The sequence below is a fragment of the Lissotriton vulgaris genome, chromosome 1_1 (assembly GCF_964263255.1).
Source record: "Lissotriton vulgaris chromosome 1_1, aLisVul1.2, whole genome shotgun sequence".
NCBI classification, from domain to species: domain Eukaryota; kingdom Metazoa; phylum Chordata; class Amphibia; order Caudata; family Salamandridae; genus Lissotriton; species Lissotriton vulgaris.
In genome coordinates, this window is record NC_141685.1 from 120,095,351 (window position 1) to 120,119,643 (window position 24,293).

The 24,293-nt window shown below is 50.8% G+C and overlaps 1 protein-coding gene across 1 annotated transcript in view; it reads left to right on the top strand.

The window, feature by feature from the left end:
- The window catches only part of LOC147737710 (uncharacterized), a gene marked incomplete at its 5' end in the record, with an annotated part of 334,361 nt that overhangs the window by 65,469 nt on the left and 244,599 nt on the right, over positions 1-24,293 (top strand). Inside the window, 2 exon segments of the mRNA XM_086924964.1 lie at positions 8,029-8,215; positions 10,733-10,873. Coding sequence (XP_086781090.1) covers positions 8,029-8,215; positions 10,733-10,873 — 328 coding nt within the window.

Sequence of the window (24,293 nt, forward strand, 5' to 3'; positions counted from 1 at the left end):
GAATTACATCTGGTTCTTGGAAGGAGGACAAATCATCTCGAACATTAGCATGGTAAGTTTTACTGTTAATGAAAGTAAAAGGTGAGCAAGAATCTGCATAAACTTCAATCTTTTGTCCATCTAACCCAATCTCACACTTTGGCAGATCAACCATATGTACGTCGTTGTTTCCATTTAGTGTTACTTGGAGCACATATCTACCTCTGTCCTCCTCTGTGGTTTCAATAACATTTACAGTTCTGCTTGACATATCATTACATACACGCGCTAAGTGTCCTTTGTGGTTACATTTCCTGCACATGGCTGTTCTGGCTAAACAATGAACATTATTCGCTAAATGCCCAGGACTGCCACACCGAAACACTTGAGTCTATTATTCAGAGCTGTATCTTTCCTTATTAATCTCCTTATACACACCACTCTTCTTTTGTCTTTTAATAGCACAAACATTTCCCAGTTCTCTTGAGATGTCATTTGCTCCTTGTTCGGGTGATCCATTCATCTCTTTAATGCATTCAGCTGTGTGTTCAACACTCTTCGCAATATCAATTGCACTTTTAAGGTTAGATTACCAACTAACAATTTTTCTTGAATCTTTTTGTTATTAATAGAACGTACCAAATGGGGGCGTGGCTTGGATGCCACGCAAGATGGCCGGCTAGGTGTGGAGCTCCGCCGCACCGTATCACCTCGCTGCAGTTTTCCCTTGGTGAGGAGGTATGCTTCGGTTGCTGCTTTCTGGATTTCGTGACCGGAACACATAGGGAGTCCATGGAGCAGCTCTGTGATATCCAAGGAGCCGCCTGTCAGCTGTAATCGCAACATTAAGATTGCGCTTCAGGTACCCGCCATTTTGTGCGACTGCCTCCTCAGCGCTGACGGCTCTCATGACCTCGTTTTTCATTTCCTCCTTGTGAGCCACATTCTATCTCCACAACTGAGTTGGGCTCCCTCCTATGACTTTCTCAGGCCATTGTTTTGTGTCCCTCCTCACTCCGGGTCTCCATGCAGAACCCAGTTACCAACTGAAAGCGCCTTTCCCATTGTACTGAAGGCTCCTCTCTACCTCTGAGGTGGCTATCTTCCCTTTTGCTGATGAAGGCTGCTCAATGACTGGCCCTTCTTTCAAGTGACTTTCCCCAGGGATGTTTTTCTTTCTACTGGAGCCCTGTAGTGTACTAAAATGTGCTGAAATGTTCTAAAAAGTGCTGAAGCTTATTAAAATGCGCTGAAGTGTACTAAAAGTGCTGAAGTTGGGGGCGTGGCCCAGATGGCGGGGTGAGCGGACGCTTCTTCCCGCAGCTCCTCCGGCCCGACTAGGCCCGAGCCCTTTTCCATCAGCTTCTCTCCCCCCGCTGAAGCTCAGCGGCTGAGGGACGGGCGGCGGAGACCCTGGGGCACACTATGATGCTACTCTGGCCCGATCGCTCCGGCGGAAGCACGCTTAGAGACCGATAGCCGGACGGTGGAGCGCCTTAGAGCCGGAGCGGAGCGGGGCGCTGTCCGGGAGCCTCGGCTGGGGCCTGGTGCTGATGTCTAGTGATCTGGAGTGGAGCTCGCCCCGGTACCCGAATGGGATCGTCAGAGGGATAGCTGCCGCGAGACATCGCTGAGCGTGGACCCTGCGGTGTGATCGTGATGGTGCTTGGATTTGCGGTGGTGGCCTCCCACGTTGTGCGGGCCCCGGCCCCGTCGCCAGTTGGCGACAGTGCTTAGGACCAGGAGCCAGGTCTACTGTTTCTCCTCTCTGGCTGGTCGGCCCTGGATAGAACTTTCCTCTGTGTATCTGACTCTTAGCGTGGCCTTGGTGGCATTGCCGGGCCTGGACGATCTGCCCGGCCCCGCCCAACCGCCATCTTGTCTTCACGGCGACGGTGACGCAGCCCCCCTCCAGTGTCGCCTGGGGTCGACTCCTGCACCTCTGCCCCTGCATAGCTCTTCTTTCCTGTGGGACGCGGCAGCCTGGGTTCCCCCTGCGGGGGCCTACGTTGGAACTTTGGCTGGGCAACGAGCGGCCCTCTGCGACTGGACCGGCCCGCCATTTTGTCATCTGTGGCGCAGGGCCCCTGGTGTCCCTACTACAGTGGGCGTCCCCCCTGGCAGAGTTCTGCCGGCCGTTGGAGACTCATCGAGGCCGGGCCTACTGCTGGTGGCCGGAGCCCGTGTTCCTGACTCAGTGGAGGGCGGCAGCTCACGGGGCATGAATGTCGGGAAACCGAGGATCGAGGAAAGGGGACCGCACCCTGCCGGACATGCTTAGCAGAGCCCAGCAACAGCGAGACAGGGCGCAACCGTCTCCGAGCTCTTCCCGGGCTGCTGCGGACCCAACCGGGGGTGAGCCTCCCGTCACGAGGTCCTTCATGGAGGAACTGTTCAGCTCGCTTAAGGCTGACTTTCAGACGCTGAAGCAGGAGGTGGCCAGTGAAGTATGCGAGGTCCGCAGGGAGGTGGAGGGTCTCGGCGAACGGATGGAGACGGTGGAGGCGGCGGCCCAACGTCGGGACGACGAGATTGTCCATTTGCAGCAGGACGTTCTCCGTCTCAGGGAGCAACATGTTGAACTCCAAGCCCATAACGAGGACCTGGAGAACAGGTCGAGGAGGAATAACATACGAGTACGGGGTGTGCTGTCCGCAGATGAGGGGACAGACCTGATGGGCTATCTGCAGGACTTGTTCCGGGAGATTCTGGGAGAGCCCGCGGACTTCCCGATCCGCATCGACAGGGCCCACAGACTTGGCTGACAGCGACAGTCGGCGGCGCCTCCGCCGGACATCTTGGCCTACCTCCCAGACTTCCCGGTGAAGGAGTGCATCATGTCCGAGGCTTGCAGAAAACAGCCATTGACATTCCGAGAATGACCTGTGGCGCTGTATCAGGACCTGTCTGCTATCACACTACAGAAGTGTAGGTCCTTCAAAATTGCAACCGATTTCCTGCGAGAGCACGAGACACCGTACTCCTGGGGGCACCCCTTTCGTTTGATATTCCGTTGGAACGGGGTACTGCACCAGCTGCGTTCCTTGCAGGATGTCTGCGGTGTCTTGGGTCTCACGGCCACGGAAGAGGATGGAGCAACGCCAACCTGGAGGCGTTCGGATAGAGGAGGATGACGGCGGTCAGCGAGGAGATCGGCGGCGAGCGCTGGACGACCTGACTCGCCCACCATTAGAGCGGACATGGCCAGTGCTCTGAGAGAAGCGGCCAGGGACTCGGCCGCCACGAACGGTGTGGCCTTGACGGCGTAGACTCACTCCGGGGGGAGATGGACATAGCTTCTTCGGTGCCAGGTTTGGGGGTCAGAGGGAGGGCCGGGGGAGGGCGGGGAGAACGAGTGGCCGGACGTCCACTTTTGGTACTTTCCGCAGACTTGTCCGTTTTGGGACTTGACTGGGAAAATGGGTTGTTTGTGCATGAGTAGGAATTTGGCTGGTTGCCACCGGTTAGTTTGGGGTGGGGTTGGGAGTTGTTCAGGGGTTGGGTAGGAACCGTCCAATATCTCATATGGTAACGCTTGGTCCTATTTTGCTTGTCCTGCGCTGCTGCTCCGCCTATTGTCTGCCCGCGGCATAGCTTCTCCGGACCCTAGGGGGTATGTCGTCCCTGAAGGTGGTGACCCTTAATGTTAAGGGTCTGAATAACCCTGTGAAGCGAAGGGCGATTTTATCTCTGCTGGAGGGGACACAAGCTGACATATGCCTCCTACAAGAAACCCATTTATTGTCCCGTGATTGTCACAGAATGCGCTCTGCCAAGTTCCCAAGTCAGTTTTTCTCCTCTCCTACGTCCAAGACCGCGGAGGTGGCTATTCTGCTATCGAGCTCCTTCAGGGGGGAGGTGTTGTACAAATTTGCGGAACAGAAGGGGAGGCTTTTGGCATACCGCCTCCGCCTGGGGGACACATCATTCACCATTGGTTCCTTATACAGCCCAAATGACCACCAAGAGTGCTTTCTGGACTCGGTGCTGGTAGACGTGACTGCCTCCCCTGATCGACATGTCATACTAGAGGGTGATTTAAATATAGTCTTTGATTCTGCACTAGATAGCGCAGCGATTCCCGCAGACTGGGGAACTTTCCCAGGCTGGGAAGGCCCGAATCACTGACATGGATTTGCATGATCTGTGGCGCACCCTCCACCCTACAGATAGGGACTATTCCTATTACTCGCATGCGCACCGGACTTACGCACGGTTGGACTACTTTTTGGTTAGTGGACTGATGCGTGCCGCTGCTACGGCAGCGGACATTGGCGTCCTGTCACTGTCTGATCATGCGCCGGTCGTGGGCACGTTTGCGTGGCCGACAACCTCCCCCTCTAGGGGGGTGGGGCGCTTTAGGGACACCCTTCTGCACAAAAAGACGGTTGTGAAGCATATTGAGGAGGCGATCCGGGAATACCAGGCGCACAACGACAACTCAGACACTTCACTGGCGACACAGTGGGCGGCGCTGAAGGCGGTTCTCAGGGGGGAGTTCATCTCCATCTCCTCGGCAGAAAATAGAGAGAGGCAGCGCAAGAGGGAGGAGCTGACTTCCCAGGTCCAGGAACTGGAGCAGGTCCACCGCCGTACGGGAGCTCCGAGGGTGTGGAGGCAGTTGAAGGCTGCCAGGAAGCTCCTGTCGGCGCTGGACATGGACAGGGCGGAATACGCAGCGCTGCGTCTGAAACATGCATTTTACACGGGGGGGATAGGTGTGGCAAACTCTTGGCAAATAGGCTTTGTATCGCGCACCAGCGTAACGTAGTGAAAGAACTATTGGGTGCTGACGGGGTGGCGGTTTCTGGTGATGCTGCGGTTGCGGAAACTTTTTGTAGTTTCTATGAAGCGCTATACTCGGGGGAGCCCCCTTCGTCGCGGGATGCCACGGAATATCTGGAGTCCGCGACCCTTCCGGCGCTGGACCCCGCTCAGGCGGAATACCTCGAGCGTGACTTCCACGTGGAGGAGGTGATTTCTGCGATAGCCAGACTCAAGCACGGGAAAGCTCCGGGCCCGGACGGTTACACGTCCCTGTTTTATAAAACCTTCTGCTCGGTTGTGGCCCCTATCCTCGCACGGCTGTTTAACTCCTTTTCCAAATCGGGAGCCATCCCACCAGACCTCATGAAAGCAACGGTCTCCGTGATCCCGAAACCTGGGGAGGACCGGGCCCTATGCGGCCTATCTCTCTCCTGAATGTCGACCTCAAATTGTACACGAGGATTTTGGCGTCCAGGCTGGCCCTGCACCTCCCGGGTCTGGTTGAGGCCGATCAAGCTGGCTTTGTGCCTGGTAGACAAACAGTCGACAACACTAAACGAGTAGCGCACATTTTGGAGAAGGCTTCGCGGATCCCCGGCGAGCGGATGCTGCTGGCGGTGGATGCTGAGAAAGCTTTCAACAGGGTTCACTGGCCTTATCTCGAGCAGGTGCTCAGGAAACTGGGCATTGGTGACAAATTCTGCTCGATGGTCTTCAATTGCTACAAGTACCCTTCGGCGACGGTGGGAGTCAATGGGTGTAGCTCCCGTAGCTTTGCAATCGAACGGGGCACTAGGCAGGGGTGCCCGCTTTCCCCACTCCTCTTTGCTCTTTATATGGAGCCGTTTGCCCAGAGGATCCGCCAAAACCCCGGATGCGATCGGGATCAAGATGGGGCAGTATGTCCACACGGTCAGTCTTTATGCGAATGATGTCCTGTTGACCCTGGACGATCCTAGGAGGGCCCTTCCCGCCTGTAATTATGAACTGGACGCTTTTTCGTGAGTGACCGGTTTCAAAATGAACATAGGCAAGTCGGTGGCTCTAGATGTGTCTCTGGCCGCGGATACTAGACGGGACCTCCAGCGGCTCTTTCCCATGCAGTGGTCATCATCCCTGGTGCCATACCTTGGGATTCTACTGGCGCCGACGTTGCCAGCGATGGTAACGGCCAATTATGCCTCTCTTAGCAGGAAAATCAAGGAGGAGCTAGGCCGCTGGAGCAAAAGCCTGTTGTCCTGGCTCGGCAGGATTGCTGCGGTCAAGATGACGGTTCTGCCCCAGATTCTATACTTTTTCCGAGCCTTGCCGCTCCAACCTCCGGTGGGCTGGACCAGGCAGACGCAAGCGGACATCACACGCTTTGTTTGGCAAGGCCGCAAGCCGCGGATGAAGAGGGTTCTCTCCACGCTCGCCCCGGAGGCGGGGGGCCTTGGTATCCCGGACCTCCGGAAATATTTTCAGGCGGCGCAGTTGCGCTACCTTGTGGAGTGGAGCAGGTGGGAATCCGATAAGTACTGGCTCTTTCAAGACCAGGCGGTGGCGGGGCGTACCCTCCAGGAGGTTCCATTCTGAGGGTGTGGGACGCAGTTAGTGAGGTTCGGGAACTCACCCCATTCCCTTCGCCTTTTACGCCGATAGCGGATAATCCTGATTTCTCCCCTGGGATGGAGCCAGGCGCTTTTCCCACTGGAGGGCGGCGGGCTGCCGAGCGCTCTTTCAGATTTATGGGTCGGAGGGGGTGGTCCCTTTCAGCAACTACAACAGGAGTTACAACTGCCGGAGTCAGATAGGCTGCGATATATGCAGGTCCGGCACTGGGCGCTTCAACCCCAGGTGCGGGACACCGCTGATCGTCAGATAACACCATATGAGCGGTGGTTGGTGACCCGCGCCTCCGATGCTAAACTAATCACCGATCTTTATAAATTCTTGCAGCCCCCTCCGTTTCACTACTATAACCCAGGCAGGGAACGATGGAACAGGGAATTGGGGAGGACGCTTAGCCATAAGGAATGGGACCAAATTGCACATCGCGCGAGACACTCGGCATATCACACTGGCCTCACGGAAACATTCACCAAGGTGTCCACATATTGGTACTACACCCCGGAGAGACTGCACGAGATGAACAGGCATATCGAGAGGGAGTGCTGGAGAGGTTGTGGTCAGGTGGGGACCCTTTCACATATACTTTGGGATTGTCCCTTGTTAGCAGCTTATTGGAAGGAAGTTCTTGATGAGATTGATGTGCATTTTGAAATTGAATTACCGCGCTTCCCGGCGTATGTATTGCTGGGCCTTCCTAATGGTCTGATGTACCCGCAGAAGTCCCGCAGGGGCAGGCAAATTGCGATAGCGCTGGGCTCAGCGATTCAGAACATCCTGATCCACTGGCGTACCACCACGGTCCCCTCCATCACAGGTTGGTTGCACAGGCTCTGGCATGTGCTGGGTATGGAGCAATTATCACTCATGGTGGCGGGGGACGTGGACCAATTTGATGAGCTATGGCAACCCTTTCACACGCTTTTAACTACGGAATTTAGGGAACTCACCTGCCCGAGGTACCTCAGGCTTCTAAGATTGACACCACCGGTGATTTCAACCGACTAGGGGGACACGAGAGCTGGGCTCATGGGGAGGGGGGCGTAGCGGGAGGGCAGGTAGCGTTATTAGTGGAGCATTGGAAGGGGGGTGGGGTGGGAGTTGGGGTGAGTTGGGGTGTTCGGGGGGGGGGGTTCTAGGGGATGGCAGGTTGTTTTTTTTTTTGTATTATTGCTTTCCCTTTTCTGCTCAGACTGATGGTGTTGATTATACTCAGCTTTCTCATCTGCCGTTGTTTCCTTTTCCACAGCAGCCTTGTCCACCATCGCGCTCATAGTATCATGCTTAGCTTCTTTCACTTGATTGTATGTAACCTTAACCTCCTGTTCCCTCCCCCTATGTTTTTGTCTTAATAAAATGCTTTAAACCTAAAAGTGCTGAAGTTTACTAAAATGCGCTGAAGTGTACTAAAAGTGCTGAAGTGTACTGGCAGTGGACTGGCAAAGTTTATTGTTCTTTTACTGACCCTTGGGTGATCATTTTATTTTAAGTGGCTTGAGTCTCCCACCCTTGTGGTAGTAGTTCAGAGTATATACCGTTGTCAGCTGTATTTTTTTTTTTAAATTGACCTCTCCTATGGTTAACTTGCAAAAGGCAAAATTTGTTTTTATCCCCTCTACGAACACCTCTGTGAGGACTTCCTCCAGCTTACGTGTTTCCACACAACCTTCCCAGATGGCGACCTCCTCCTCTCAGCGTTCCTCTTCAGGTCATCCACCATCTAATAAGTCATCACCTCCTGCAACGTCTATCAAGAGATTGAAGCAAGACTCTCCCTCATCAGATTCACCACCATGCTCGTCTTCCATTGATCTAATTTTAGAAGAGATTCGCGCATTACGTCCATTCAATGAGGAAACAAGTAAGGATATGCAGCTTCTAAAAGACAAATGGGAAGTCATGGATACTTGCATCTCTTCAATCGAACATCAAATTCCTGAGGTCCATTCCAACACACAACGCATTGCTTCTTTGGAAAAGACTGTTCTAACCCTACAACATCACACGGAGGACTTGGAAAATCGCAATAGGAGGAATAACCTTCATATTTATGGTCTGCCAGAAGCTCTTTAGGGTGATGATCCAGTCACTTTCTTTACTGCCTTCCTTCCAAAATTATTGGACATGCCACCTTCTACATCCATCAGCATACAAAGGGCTCACAGACTTGGTTCGTGTACTTCCACCTCTACGAGGCCTCGTGGTGTTATCATCCTCTTCCTGAAATTCACAGACTTGCTGTCCATTCTTTCTGCTGCTAGAGCCAAAAGGCAGATATCCTGGCTGGGTCAGCGTGTCTTTCTGTCCCAATATGTCTCTAATGCTACTGCTTCCAGGCGAAAGGAATTCCTGGCCCTTCGCCCTTCTCTGCGATCTCTTGGAGCCCGATATGGCCTGTTTCACCCATGTACCTTCAGGGTCACCCATCAAAACAAGACTTGGTTATTTCAAGATCCTGGCGAACTGCAGAATTTCATCCTTCTACATAACAACGATGGAATGGACCCCTCCCTTCAAACAGTGGCTGACTGATAATGTTATATTTTTGATTGTAGTCTCTAGATGTTCCTTTCTTCTCTGTATTTTTCTATTGTTTTACGTGCCTCTAGTACCTTCCATTAGTTTCATTGGTTAATGTGGCTAGTTCTCCTATTTGTCTTCCCTCAGTATCTTGTAACGCTTATTCCCAACTACACTTTTCATTGCTGCACTTTTCATTTGTTTCTTCTATTAATTGTTCTTTCTCTCCTTATACAGATGTGTACTGGTTATCCCCCTCACCCTATGTCATCCCTCGAGGTTCTGTGAGGTCTTGGTGCGGTCATGCTTCTGATCCTGGTCTTCCCCGTCTTGTAACGCATCACCACTTCCCCACTTCCCTCTGTGTATCTCCCCTCTCAAGTATGTTTCTTGCAGTCATCCTTATGGATATGTACTGTCTTCTCTGCCTTCTTCCTTCCTTCCTTCCTTTTGCTGACTCCCCTTCCTCTCCTTTCTCCCTTCTTTTTTCCATTCACATTTGTATTCTCCTTTCCTTCTTTCTTCTTTCTGACTTTTTTAATGGTTGGCTTGCTGCCTTTACAATTTGTTCTGCACTTTTTGACTTTGAACATTTTACCATGTTTTAAGTTTTAAAGTTGTTTCATGGAATGTGAAAGGTTTTAATAATCCTATTAAGCGGCAGAGAGTACTATCCCACCTGTCTTCCTATAATCCCGATATTGTACTTCTCCAAGAGACCCACCTCTCTGATCTTGAGTCCATGAAACTGAAAAGACAGTGGGTTGGTACGGTTTTATTTTCTCCAGCTTCTCAGAAAAAGAATGGAGTTGCTATTTTGATTCACAAGCGACTCAAATGTAAGATTGTATTGGAGGAAAAAGACGAGGAAGCTCGTTGGGTTTTAGCTAAACTCCTTATTAATGCAATTCCGATTACGGTGTTCAATGTCTATGGTCCCTCAAACTTTGACTCTTCTTTTTGGCCCTCCATCACTTCCAAACGTATTCAACACAAAGACGATTATTTCATTTTAGGTGGCGATTGTAACCAGATAGTTGACCCCTTCTTAGACCATAAATCATCTGTTCGTTTTACCCCACACAAACCTCATAAACAGTTTATAGATACTATTACACAGGCTCACCTTGTAGATTCTTGGAGACTCACACATCCAGATGTCTTAGACTTTTCTTTCTTTTCTCCCCCGCATGCCTCTTTTTCCCGCCTGGATTATATTTTCCTTTCCTCTTCCTTGTCTCAAAATCTTCTGTCTTCTTCTATTGAACCTTTTGTAATTTCTGACCATGCCTCTATTGTCTCAGTCTTTGATCTCCTTCCCCCTCTTCCTAAATCGTCTCGCTGGCGTTTTAATTCCTCTTTACTAACTGACCTTCTTTTTTCCTCCTCTTTTCGCTCTTTCACTTCTGAATTCTTTAAGATCAACTACGATCCTCTTCTATCTCCCCATGTTCTTTGGGATTCTTTCAAAGCTACGGCCCGTGGTTTTGTTATTGATTTCGTTTCAAAGAAAAAGAAACGATTTCTCCAAAAGCGTAAAGTCGCTCTTGCCCATATCAAAACTTTGGAGCACCAATTCTATACCACTTCTCCCCATCAGATGTCTTCCAAACTTCCTCGGGCCAAAATTGCATTCAACAAACTTACCACGGACTCTGGATCTTCCTTTCTTCTTCGGAGTAGTGCGCGCTATTATGGTGGTAGAAAAAATCGGGCAAAATGCTTGCTAACTATCTCAAATCTCGTAAAGAACGTACTTTCATTGACTCGATTTATTCCCCCTCGAATGTTCTCCTACATACAGATAAAGAAATCTTAGAACAGTTCTAATCCTTTTATGAGTCTTTGTATACTCCAGAAAACCCTCCTACACCAGCTCTTCTTCAATCTTACTTTGATAAACTGCCTAAACCAGATACATCTCAACTTCACTTCTCAGACATCGAAACGGACTTTACTCTTCATGAATTGTCTGCAGCACTTTCCTCTCTTACCAAGGGTAAGACACCGGGTCCTGACGGGTCTCCGGTTGAATTTTATTTACATTTTTCCGATCTTCTTTTACCTAAACTTCTCTCTCTTTTTCAGTCATTGTTCTCCGCTGGACTCGCTCAGGGGTCTTTTCAAGATGCCACTATATGTCTCATTCCTAAAGAGGGTCGTGATCCTAAGTTTTGTAAGAACTACCGACCAATTTCCTTAGTTAATGTTGATTACAAGTTGTTTGCAAAACTGTTGGGTTTACGTCTCGACCCCTTTATGCCCCATCTCATTGGAAAGGAACAATGCGAATTTGTTAAGGGTCGCCTTACATCGGATAATTCTAGACTTTTCCTTAATGTTTTAAATAAGGCCTCTTCTCTCTCGATTCCCCTAGCAGCTATTTCTGTAGATGATGAGAAAGCCTTTGATCGAGTTGATTGGTCTTTCCTGCTTGCTTCCTTAAGATGTATATAAGAAAAATGAACCTTTCTAAAATGTTTTTAGTTTAACAATACCACACTATATACCTTTTGTGGCATGGGATTTATTTTCCCTTTTCTTTATAATATATAGTTTTTTTTAAAGTTTCCAAGGACAACTCATTCTCATTTTCAGAAAAAACATTTAACACAATGAGACATTACATTACCATACATTTAACAAACAAAAATAATTGTACTAAACAAACAAATTTTAGAAAAATGCACCATTCACAATTTCATGAATTCAATAATAAATATTGCACCAATATATAAATCAAGTTATATACAAATCACTAATGAAGAGAAATATTTCCACAGTTCATATGGTTCAACATGGATCGAATCGACAACAAAAATAATTTTCATCCAATTATGGAATTGCCGATGCGTTTCTAGCCTCGCGTTATTTCTTTAACGGGCTTTCATCAGGGCTTCTTATTAATTTGTGTGTAGCGCGATCTATAAAAACAAAAGTGGGGGAATATATCTGTTATTCTAGTTTCTCCTCATGTTTGCCGACTTTTAAAAAAACTGTGCCAGGTCAAATCATACCTTATTGAAAAGTCTCCGGTCATGCATTCAGTTTTCGTATCAGTTCTATGGCAGCCAACAGCAATTGCTCTAAAAAACATTAATCAGGGCCACTGTTGCTGTTGGGGGATATTTTACTAGCATGATTGCTTTGTATTTCCATTAAATAAACAAAAAATGTAGCTCGCCTACCTGTAGGTAGCTTTAAATCCCGCAATCAAATTGCTCACATGAACTTCCTTCCTAGTTCAAAGGTTCCCTCTCTGCATTATAAACGTGACATGTTATTCATGCCTTTTTATAACATTGCAACTCAGAAAGCGTAACTCTTAAATCACTCAATTACCACCCACTACATACCTTGCACTTTTCATGTGCTCATTTTGCGTTGGGAGCGGGACCGCTTTCACAATGTCCGATAACGCAGCTCTGCTTTATGCCTTAGTTAATTGCTGCAATAAAGGTTGGGTTTGACGTTAGCGAAAGTCCGCTTTGTTATATTATTTTATTTAAACCATGCGGGCACTACCTATTGAGCTCATCGTAGTCACGCTGGATACTTTCACTGCTCCCTTTCTTGCGGCGCCATTGTAAGTGTTGACCGCTCGCGTACCATGAACCCGGAATTGTTTATTCTCTCACCCGGGGCAGCACAGCACATTGCATGCTGGGGATTGTGGTTCAACCATGCTCCTGTACTGTGAAACGCACTTCAAAGCGTCTTTTCGATAGAATAGGATCTTTCAATCGATCGCAAGCATAATCATATATGCAATGGAGGAAGCCACCAATGTTTTAATATTATTCACGCACTATAGATGGTTTATGCGCTCCAAAGGTAGTTCAATTGTTACGAGGCAATGCCAGTCTAAAAATACCATGTACAACACTAAATGCAGTAATATTCACGTGCTACAGTGATTTACTAGAAACCATTATGTGGCAATTACTTTCAAGATGTCACCATCAGCACCTGCAAGATCTAGCCATTGATCAGTGGTTTTTGTCTGTATGAATTAATTATTTGTAGTGTCAGAAATAGGTATATGTATTCTATGCCCTAGATATCTCAGACATTTCGTTGAGGCCAGTGAGGACACTATTACATTTCAGAATCCTTAAGATGGCATGGTTTTGGCCCGAAGTTTATTTCCTTTATTCCTTTAATATATTCTATGCCCAAAACTTCGGTCCTTGGAAATGGTCAACTTACCCCCTCTTTCCGGCTTCAACGTGGAGTTCGTCAAGGCTGTCCTCTTTCCCCTCTTCTTTTTATTTGAGCTCTTGAACCTTTTCTATCTTCCATTTGTAATAACTCCTCTATCTCTGGCTTTCCTTACGGAGAACATCAGCTCAAATTATCTGCTTATGCGAATGATATTCTATTACTTATTTCTGATCCAGTCACTTCTGTTCCTTCCTTGCTCGAGGAATTTGCAAAATTTTCCCTTGTCTCGGGATACAAAATTAATTCTGACAAAACAGAGATTCTTCCATTAACTAAATTTTGTCTCCCGCATTTCTTTGCCTCTACTGGCTTTGCGTGGAATACTAATAAGATCAAATACCTTGGAGTACTTTTTTCTAACTCCATTTCTTCTTCGATCAAGCTTAATATGAATGCAGTTATTTCTAGAATTGAGGGCTTGCTTTCTTCCTGGAATCCCTGTTTTCTCTCCTGGTGGGGTCGCCTTGATTCTGTCAGGATGATGATTGCCCCGATTTTTGATTTATTTACTGTCCATGCGTTGTTCATATTCCGGCCCTTTATTTTCGCCGTATTGACTCTGTTTTATCCACATTCCTCTGGAAGCAGAAAAAGGCTTGTATATCTCTTTTAGCTCTTCGTCAATCCAAATCGAACGGTGGAGTTAACTTTCCAAATTTTCGCCTGTATCATAAATCTTTCTCGCTACGTCAGGCTTCTCGTGGCTTTCTCCAGATCCATCTCCTTTTACCCCACTTTGGCTTCACGTTGAGCACTCTTTACTGTTACCCTTTTCATTTCAGGATGTGCTTCGTTTTACTTCTAAATCCCCCTATTTTAAGTCCCCGTTATTCAAACACACTTCATCTCTTTTGAGACCCTTGCTCTCAGCGTTGACTGTCTCTCGTGAATCTTTTCTACTCTTGCCCATCTTGTATAACTCGCTTGTTCTCTTCCGCAACAGACCTATCGCCTGGCCCTCTTGGAGGTCGAGGGGTATTACTTGGATCCATCACCTTTTTGATAGTTCTTCACCTCGCTCCTTTCCCCAATTTCAATCACAGTTTCATTGCCCTGGTTCGTTTGCACAGAAATACTATATTCTTATGGAAATTATTATGGATCGTAACTACTCTCTCCCTTCTACAGACTCGCCTCTACCCTCTTCTCCTCTTCTTACCATTCTTAACGCTATTCCTAAAGCTTCTCTTATTTATCGCTTTTTTTCTGCTCCTAATCCTGAACGCCCTAAATCGAAAACGGAGCTCTCCTGGGAGAAGGATCTAGGTTGCTCTTGGCCTTTTTCTCTTTGGGACAAGATTTGGACTAAATCCTTGAAGATTTCTCGGTCGGCATCCCTTACTCAATCCATCTTTTTCTTTTATCATAGACTTTATCTTTCTCCTCTTTCCTGCTTTCTTTCTTCTTCCGAGGCTAACTGCTGGACATGTAATACTCCTAAGGCTGACCTTTTTCATCTATTCTTTCTCTGTCCTTCTGTTCAAGTTTTCTGGTCACAAGTTTGGTCTCGCGTTTCCCGTCTTTTTACTCTTTCTGTTCCCTACTCACCCTCCTTGGTGTTTTTAGGTAGTCTCTCAGACTCTTTGGACCTCCCCATGCATTCACTTTGCCTTTTTGACCTCATGTTAGCACTTGCGCTCCAACACATTGCCTCCAATTGGAAGTCCCTGACGAAACTTTCCTTGAGTTGTTGGTGGAATCTCCTGTGTAACTCTCATAGACTTGATGTTGCCCTTGCCTCATCTTGTAAACCCTCTCGTAATGTTGAACTTTACTGGTTGCCCCATACCTTATATCTAGGTCAATCTGCCAAAAGAAGCTATACTACACTTACATCTGAAAATTTTAAACCTCCTTGAACATATGTACTCCTGCCTGTTGTTTTCTTTCTTAGATTTCAGTCTTTGCTCTTTTCGTACATATTATAGATAATGTTTTTCTTTTCTAGTTAATCATTATGTGCATTGGATTTGCTTGCCAACAGTGTTTTTCCTGTTCATATATATAGGATTGGTATTACTATGCTTCCTCCCTCCCCCCTCCCTCCCCCCCTTTTAAAATAGAAAATGCTTAGATTTTTTATCGGTGTCATTGGTAGCTTATGTTTTTTCTCCTTCTAGATTGCTCTTCCTCATTTTTGTTCCTGCTGATGTCACCTTGTTGTTATATACTTTTTTCTTTCAATAAAGCTTTCAAACATAAAAAAATAGAACGTACCAATTGATCACAAATGAGTGAATCAGTTAATTCATTCAATTATGTCAATGTCAATGTCAAAAGCTCTTGTATAGCGCAACAATTCACCAAAAGAGGTCTCAGGGCGCTTGGCAAAAGAAAACAACATCGCTGTGGGGAAAGAGTGAAACCGTGAGGGGATTACTTAGGGAAGAGCCAAGTTTTCAGACTCCTGCGGAACGCTAGATGGTTGGAGAGAGACGTCAGATGAAAAGGCAGCTTGTTCCATAAGTGCGGTGCCAAGTAGGAAAAAGCCCTGCACCCGTTCCTGGAGGTTCGAGCCTTAGGCTGGAAAAGAAGGAACTTCGAACTAGAACGTAGAGTTCTTGACCGTGCATACCAAGCTAGTTTTTTAGCAAGGTAAGAGGGGCCTGTGCCATGAAGGAGTCTATGGGTGAGGCTTAAGATCTTAAATTGGCATCTCTAGCGCACTGGCAGCCAATGTAATGCTTTGAGGATGGGTGCGGAGGCAGACGTCGATGGCAAACCCAACACCAATCTTGCAACCGTATTGTGCAGTATTTGGAGTTTGGTGACCAGGCCCTCATTAATCGAGGTAAACATGGCGTTTCCATAATGCAGACGGCTTATGATAAGCCCCTGAACCAGAGGCTTTCTAGCCTCTACCGGAAGCCATTTGAAAATTTTACGCAATTGTCTAAGTATCCGTAGCATGTTCCAGATACTTGGTTGACGTGGGCTTTCATCGAAAGAGCACTGTCGAGCATGTATTAGCATGAATTAGCACGTATTAGCCAAATCTCTCAGTATGGCTATATAGTTACCTACTTTTTCATTATTTCCCTGGCTCCTACCAAAAAATGTGTCTTTCTAAGACGACATTCATTTTATAAGCAAACTGTAATTCTAACGTCCTAATAGTAGAAGAATAGAATAGTAGAATAGTAGAATATTCTCCTGAATCTGGACGAATGTCAAAAACTTTCCTATCTTCCCCATCTAAATTGTGTAATAATATATGTTGTTTCCTTAATGCACAGAATCAATTTGCGCCAATGGCAATCAAATACGTTTCAAACTGTTTTATTCAATGTCTCCATGCTACAATTGGTTCTCCTGCATCTGAAAGAAAAGGTGAAGGTTGATTCATGCTAGCTGCTGCCATGTTAATATTCTAATTTCCTATATAAATGATATACATAGTGAATAATTATAAATATGTGACACTGCAAAGATATTGATGTGAAAATTTCAGCCTACACATACAAAAAAAACCAAAATCCTAAAAAGAATGAACAACCTGTGGAAATAACAGTTGTTAATAACAGCGTAGCAGTAGTTGAGATATACCATAGTGTCGATCAAAATATAAATATCCTGTCATGTTTGCAGGTCTAGTAACTTCAAAAATCTACTCAACCAAACTGTGATGCACTTAACCTCTCTGAACAAATGTGACAAGTTAACAAGTTTTAAAGGCTTTTTTATTGTTCATTCACTTTGTGAGCAATAAAAATGCTTTTAAATCTTGCTATCGTGTCACATTTGCTCTGCTTTCAGAGACAAAGGTCAAAAGTCAGTTTGTCTTCCTACTTGCATAGCTCGCCCCAATTAAATCTCACTCGCAAATGCGAGCGGCTGAGTGGATTTTTCGATCCCTGTAGAGGCCCCCCAGACGCATACCACGCTCAATGATGACTATAGAGGCCCCCCCAGATGCACACCACGCTCAACCGAGTTTCACGCTCATCCAGCAGTCTCGTACGGGTGCTGCAGGGGAGCGTGTAAAGAGGTCAGGTTTATTTGAGAGCGCCTCACGCTCACCCAGCAGCCTCCTGCAGGTGCTGCCGGGGTGCGTGTAAAAGAGGTTGGGTTTATTAGAGAAGGCCTCACGCTCACCCAGCAGCCTCCTGCAGGTGCTGCCGGGGTGCATGTAAAAGAGGTTGGGTTTATTAGAGAGGGCCTCACGCTCGCCCAGCAGCCTCCTGCAGGTGCTGCCGAGGTGCGTGTAAAATAGGTTGGGTTTATTAGAGAGGGCCTCACTCTCACCCAGCAGCCTCCTGCAGGTGCTGCCGGGGTGCGTGTAAAAGAGGTTGGGTTTATTAGAGAGCGCCTCACGCTCGCCCAGCAGCCTCCTGCAGGTGCTGCCGGGGTGCGTGTAAAAGAGGTTGGGTTTATTAGAGAGGGCCTCACGCTCGCCCAGCAGCCTCCTGCAGGTGCTGCCGGGGTGCGTGTAAAAGAGGTTAGGTTTATTAGAGAGGGCCTCACGCTCGCACAGCAGCCTCCTGCAGGTGCTGCCGGGGTGCGTGTAAAAGAGGTTGGGTTTATTAGAGAGCGCCTCACGCTCGCACAGCAGCCTCCTGCAGGTGCTGCCGGGGTGCGTGTAAAAGAGGTTGGGTTTATTAGAGAGGGCCTCACGCTCGCCCAACAGCCTCCTGCAGGTGCTGCCGGGGTGCATGTAAAAGAGGTTGGGTTTATTAGAGAGGGCCTCACGCTCACCCAGCAGCCTCCTGCAGGTGCTGCCGGGGTGCGTGTAAAAGAGGTTGGGTTTATTAGAGAGCGCCTCACGCTCGCACAGCAGCCTCCTGCAGGTGCTGCCGGGGTGCGTGTAAAAGAGGTTGGGTTTATTAGAGAGGGCCTCACTCTCACCCAGCAGCCTCCTGCAGGTGCTTCGGGGGTGCATGTAAAAGAGGTTGGGTTTATTAGAGAGGGCCTCACGCTCACCCAGCAGCCTCCTGCAGGTGCTGCCGGGGTGCGTGTAAAAGAGGTTGGGTTTATTAGAGAGCGCCTCATGCTCACCCAGCAGCCTCCTGCAGGTGCTGCCGAGGTGCGTGTAAAAGAGGTTGGGTTTATTAGAGAGGGCCTCACGCTCACCCAGCAGCCTCCTGCAGGTGCTGCCGAGGTGCGTGTAAAAGAGGTTGGGTTTATTAGAGAAGGCCTCACGCTCGCCCAGCAGCCTCCTGCCATTGCTGCTGGGGTGCGTGTAAAAGAGGTTGGGTTTATTAGAGAGGGCCTCACGCTCGCCCAGCAGCCTCCTGCAGGTGCTGCCGGGGTGCGTGTAAAAGAGGTTGGGTTTATGAGAGAGGGCCTCACGCTCGCACAGCAGCCTCCTGCAGGTGCTGCCGGGGTGCATGTAAAAGAGGTTGGGTTTATTAGAGAGGGCCTCACGCACACTCAGCAGCCTCCTGCAGGTGCTGCCGGGGTGCGTGTAAAAGAGGTTGGGTTTATTAAAGAGGGCCTCACGCTCGCCCAGCAGCCTCCTGCAGGTGCTGCCGGGGTTCGTGTAAAAGAGGTTGGGTTTATTAGAGAGGACCTCACGCTCGCCCAGCAGCCTCCTGCAGGTGCTGCCGGGGTGCATGTAAAAGAGGTTGGGTTTATTAGAGAGGGCCTCACGCACACTCAGCAGCCTCCTGCAGGTGCTGCCGGGGTGCATGTAAAAGAGGTTGGGTTCATTAGAGAGGGCCTCACGCTCGCCCAGCAGCCTCCTGCAGGTGCTGCCGGGGTTCGTGTAAAAGAGGTTGGGTTTATTAGAGAGGGCCTCACGCTCGCCCAGCAGCCTCCTGCAGTTGCTGCCGGGGTTCGTGTAAAAGAGGTTGGGTTTATTAGAGAGGGCCTCACGCTCGCCCAGCAGCCTCCTGCAGGTGCTGCCGGGGTGCGTGTAAAAGAGGTTGGGTTTCTTAGAGAGGGCCTCACGCTCGCCCAGCAACCTCCTGCATGTGCTGCCGGGGTGCATGTAAAAGAGGTTGGGTTTATTAGAGAGGGCCTCACGCTCGCCCAGCAGCCTCCTGCAGGTGCTGCCGGGGTGCGTGTAAAAGAGGTTGGGTTTATTAGAGAGGGCCTCACGCTCGCCCAGCAGCCTCCTGCCATTGCTGCTGGGGTGCGTGTAAAAGAGGTTGGGTTTATTAGAGAGGGCCTCACGCTCGCCCAGCAGCCTCCTGCAGGTGCTGCCGGGGTGCGTGTAAAAGAGGTTGGGTTTATGAGAGAGGGCCTCACGCTCGCACAGCAGCCTCCTGCAGGTGCTGCCGGGGTGCATGTAAAAGAGGTTGGGTTTATTAGAGAGGGCCTCACGCACACTCAGCAGCCTCCTGCAGGTGCTGCCGGGGTGCGTGTAAAAGAGGTTGGGTTTATTAAAGAGGGCCTCACGCTCACCCAGCAGCCTCCTGCAGGTGCTGCCGGGGTGCGTGTAAAAGAGGTTGGGTTTATGAGAGAGGGCCTCACGCTCACCCAGCAGCCTCCTGCAGGTGCTGCCGGGGTGCGTCTAAAATAGGTTGGGTTTATTAGAGAGGGCCTCACGCTCACCCAGCAGCCTCCTGCAGGTGCTGCCGGGGTGCGTCTAAAAGAGGTTGGGTTTATTAGAGAGGGCCTCACGCTCACCCAGCAGCCTCCTGCAGGTGCTGCCGGGGTGCGTGTAAAAGAGGTTGGGTTTATTAGAGAGGGCCTCACGCTCGCCCAGCAGCCTCCTGCCATTGCTGCTGGGGTGCGTGTAAAAGAGGTTGGGTTTATTAGAGAGGGCCTCACGCTCGCCCAGCAGCCTCCTGCAAGTGCTGCCGGGGTGCGTGTAAAAGAGGTTGGGTTTATGAGAGAGGGCCTCACGCTCGCACAGCAGCCTCCTGCAGGTGCTGCCGGGGTGCATGTAAAAGAGGTTGGGTTTATTAGAGAGGGCCTCACGCACACTCAGCAGCCTCCTGCAGGTGCTGCCGGGGTGCGTGTAAAAGAGGTTGGGTTTATTAAAGAGGGCCTCACGCTCGCCCAGCAGCCTCCTGCAGGTGCTGCCGGGGTTCGTGTAAAAGAGGTTGGGTTTATTAGAGAGGGCCTCACGCTCGCCCAGCAGCCTCCTGCAGGTGCTGCCGGGGTGCATGTAAAAGAGGTTGGGTTTATTAGAGAGGGCCTCACGCACACTCAGCAGCCTCCTGCAGGTGCTGCCGGGGTGCATGTAAAAGAGGTTGGGTTCATTAGAGAGGGCCTCACGCTCGCCCAGCAGCCTCCTGCAGGTGCTGCCGGGGTTCGTGTAAAAGAGGTTGGGTTTATTAGAGAGGGCCTCACGCTCGCCCAGCAGCCTCCTGCAGTTGCTGCCGGGGTTCGTGTAAAAGAGGTTGGGTTTATTAGAGAGGGCCTCACGCTCGCCCAGTAGCCTCCTGCAGGTGCTGCCGGGGTGCGTGTAAAAGAGGTTGGGTTTATTAGAGAGGGCCTCACGCTCGCCCAGCAACCTCCTGCATGTGCTGCCGGGGTGCATGTAAAAGAGGTTGGGTTTATTAGAGAGGGCCTCACGCTCGCCCAGCAGCCTCCTGCAGGTGCTGCCGGGGTGCGTGTAAAAGAGGTTGGGTTTATTAGAGAGGGCCTCACGCTTGCCCAGCAGCCTCCTGCAGGTGCTGCCGGGGTGCATGTAAAGAGGTTGGGTTTATTAGAGAAGGCCTCACGCTCACCCAGCAGCCTCCTGCAGGTGCTGCCGGGGTGCGTGTAAAAGAGGTTGGGTTTATTAGAGAGGGCCTCACGCTCGCCCAGCAGCCTCCTGCAGGTGCTGCCGGGGTGCATGTAAAAGAGGTTGGGTTTATTAGAGAGGGCCTCACGCTCGCCCAGCAGCCTCCTGCAGGTGCTGCCGGGGTGCGTGTAAAAGAGGTTGGGTTTATTAGAGAGGGCCTCACGCTTGCCCAGCAGCCTCCTGCAGGTGCTGCCGGGGTGCATGTAAAGAGGTTGGGTTTATTAGAGAAGGCCTCACGCTCACCCAGCAGCCTCCTGCAGGTGCTGCCGGGGTGCGTGTAAAAGAGGTTGGGTTTATTAGAGAGGGCCTCACGCTCGCCCAGCAGCCTCCTGCAGGTGCTGCCAGGGAGCGTCTAAAAGAGGTTGGGTTTATTAGAGAGGGCCTCACGCTCGCACAGCAGCCTCCTGCAGGTGCTTCGGGGGTGCATGTAAAAGAGGTTGGGTTTATTAGAGAGGGCCTCACGCTCGCACAGCAGCCTCCTGCAGGTGCTGCCGTGGTGCGTGTAAAAGAGGTTGGGTTTATTAGAGAGGGCCTCATGCTCACCCAGCAGCCTCCTGCAGGTGCTGCGGGGGTGCATGTACAGAGGTTGGGTTTATTAGAGAGGGCCTCACGCTCGCCCAGCAGCCTCCTGCAGGTGCTGCCGGGGTGCGTGTAAAAGAGGTTGGGTTTATTAGAGAGGGCCTCACGCTCGCCCAGCAGCCTCCTGCCATTGCTGCTGGGGTGCGTGTAAAAGAGGTTGGGTTTATTAGAGAGGGCCTCACGCTCGCCCAGCAGCCTCCTGCAGGTGCTGCCGGGGTGCGTGTAAAAGAGGTTGGGTTTATGAGAGAGGGCCTCACGCTCGCACAGCAGCCTCCTGCAGGTGCTGCCGGGGTGCATGTAAAAGAGGTTGGGTTTATTAGAGAGGGCCTCACGCACACTCAGCAGCCTCCTGCAGGTGCTGCCGGGGTGCGTGTAAAAGAGGTTGGGTTTATTAAAGAGGGCCTCACGCTCACCCAGCAGCCTCCTGCAGGTGCTGCCGGGGTGCGTGTAAAAGAGGTTGGGTTTATGAGAGAGGGCCTCACGCTCACCCAGCAGCCTCCTGCAGGTGCTGCCGGGGTGCGTCTAAAATAGGTTGGGTTTATTAGAGAGGGCCTCACGCTCACCCAGCAGCCTCCTGCAGGTGCTGCCGGGGTGCGTCTAAAAGAGGTTGGGTTTATTAGAGAGGGCCTCACGCTCACCCAGCAGCCTCCTGCAGGTGCTGCCGGGGTGCGTGTAAAAGAGGTTGGGTTTATTAGAGAGGGCCTCACGCTCGCCAAGCAGCCTCCTGCCATTGCTGCTGGGGTGCGTGTAAAAGAGGTTGGGTTTATTAGAGAGGGCCTCACGCTCGCCCAGCAGCCTCCTGCAGGTGCTGCCGGGGTGCGTGTAAAAGAGGTTGGGTTTATGAGAGAGGGCCTCACGCTCGCACAGCAGCCTCCTGCAGGTGCTGCCGGGGTGCATGTAAAAGAGGTTGGGTTTATTAGAGAGGGCCTCACGCACACTCAGCAGCCTCCTGCAGGTGCTGCCGGGGTGCGTGTAAAAGAGGTTGGGTTTATTAAAGAGGGCCTCACGCTCGCCCAGCAGCCTCCTGCAGGTGCTGCCGGGGTTCGTGTAAAAGAGGTTGGGTTTATTAGAGAGGGCCTCACGCTCGCCCAGCAGCCTCCTGCAGGTGCTGCCGGGGTGCATGTAAAAGAGGTTGGGTTTATTAGAGAGGGCCTCACGCACACTCAACAGCCTCCTGCAGGTGCTGCCGGGGTGCATGTAAAAGAGGTTGGGTTCATTAGAGAGGGCCTCACGCTCGCCCAGCAGCCTCCTGCAGGTGCTGCCGGGGTTCGTGTAAAAGAGGTTGGGTTTATTAGAGAGGGCCTCACGCTCGCCCAGCAGCCTCCTGCAGTTGCTGCCGGGGTTCGTGTAAAAGAGGTTGGGTTTATTAGAGAGGGCCTCACGCTCGCCCAGTAGCCTCCTGCAGGTGCTGCCGGGGTGCGTGTAAAAGAGGTTGGGTTTATTAGAGAGGGCCTCACGCTCGCCCAGCAACCTCCTGCATGTGCTGCCGGGGTGCATGTAAAAGAGGTTGGGTTTATTAGAGAGGGCCTCACGCTCGCCCAGCAGCCTCCTGCAGGTGCTGCCGGGGTGCGTGTAAAAGAGGTTGGGTTTATTAGAGAGGGCCTCACGCTCGCCCAGCAGCCTCCTGCAGTTGCTGCCGGGGTTCGTGTAAAAGAGGTTGGGTTTATTAGAGAGGGCCTCACGCTCGCCCAGTAGCCTCCTGCAGGTGCTGCCGGGGTGCGTGTAAAAGAGGTTGGGTTTATTAGAGAGGGCCTCACGCTCGCCCAGCAACCTCCTGCATGTGCTGCCGGGGTGCATGTAAAAGAGGTTGGGTTTATTAGAGAGGGCCTCACGCTCGCCCAGCAGCCTCCTGCAGGTGCTGCCGGGGTGCGTGTAAAAGAGGTTGGGTTTATTAGAGAGGGCCTCACGCTCGCCCAGCAGCCTCCTGCAGTTGCTGCCGGGGTTCGTGTAAAAGAGGTTGGGTTTATTAGAGAGGGCCTCACGCTCGCCCAGCAGCCTCCTGCAGGTGCTGCCGGGGTGCGTGTAAAAGAGGTTGGGTTTCTTAGAGAGGGCCTCACGCTCGCCCAGCAACCTCCTGCATGTGCTGCCGGGGTGCATGTAAAAGAGGTTGGGTTTATTAGAGAGGGCCTCACGCTCGCCCAGCAGCCTCCTGCAGGTGCTGCCGGGGTGCGTGTAAAAGAGGTTGGGTTTATTAGAGAGGGCCTCACGCTCGCCCAGCAGCCTCCTGCCATTGCTGCTGGGGTGCGTGTAAAAGAGGTTGGGTTTATTAGAGAGGGCCTCACGCTCGCCCAGCAGCCTCCTGCAGGTGCTGCCGGGGTGCGTGTAAAAGAGGTTGGGTTTATGAGAGAGGGCCTCACGCTCGCACAGCAGCCTCCTGCAGGTGCTGCCGGGGTGCATGTAAAAGAGGTTGGGTTTATTAGAGAGGGCCTCACGCACACTCAGCAGCCTCCTGCAGGTGCTGCCGGGGTGCGTGTAAAAGAGGTTGGGTTTATTAAAGAGGGCCTCACGCTCACCCAGCAGCCTCCTGCAGGTGCTGCCGGGGTGCGTGTAAAAGAGGTTGGGTTTATGAGAGAGGGCCTCACGCTCACCCAGCAGCCTCCTGCAGGTGCTGCCGGGGTGCGTCTAAAATAGGTTGGGTTTATTAGAGAGGGCCTCACGCTCACCCAGCAGCCTCCTGCAGGTGCTGCCGGGGTGCGTCTAAAAGAGGTTGGGTTTATTAGAGAGGGCCTCACGCTCACCCAGCAGCCTCCTGCAGGTGCTGCCGGGGTGCGTGTAAAAGAGGTTGGGTTTATTAGAGAGGGCCTCACGCTCGCCCAGCAGCCTCCTGCCATTGCTGCTGGGGTGCGTGTAAAAGAGGTTGGGTTTATTAGAGAGGGCCTCACGCTCGCCCAGCAGCCTCCTGCAGGTGCTGCCGGGGTGCGTGTAAAAGAGGTTGGGTTTA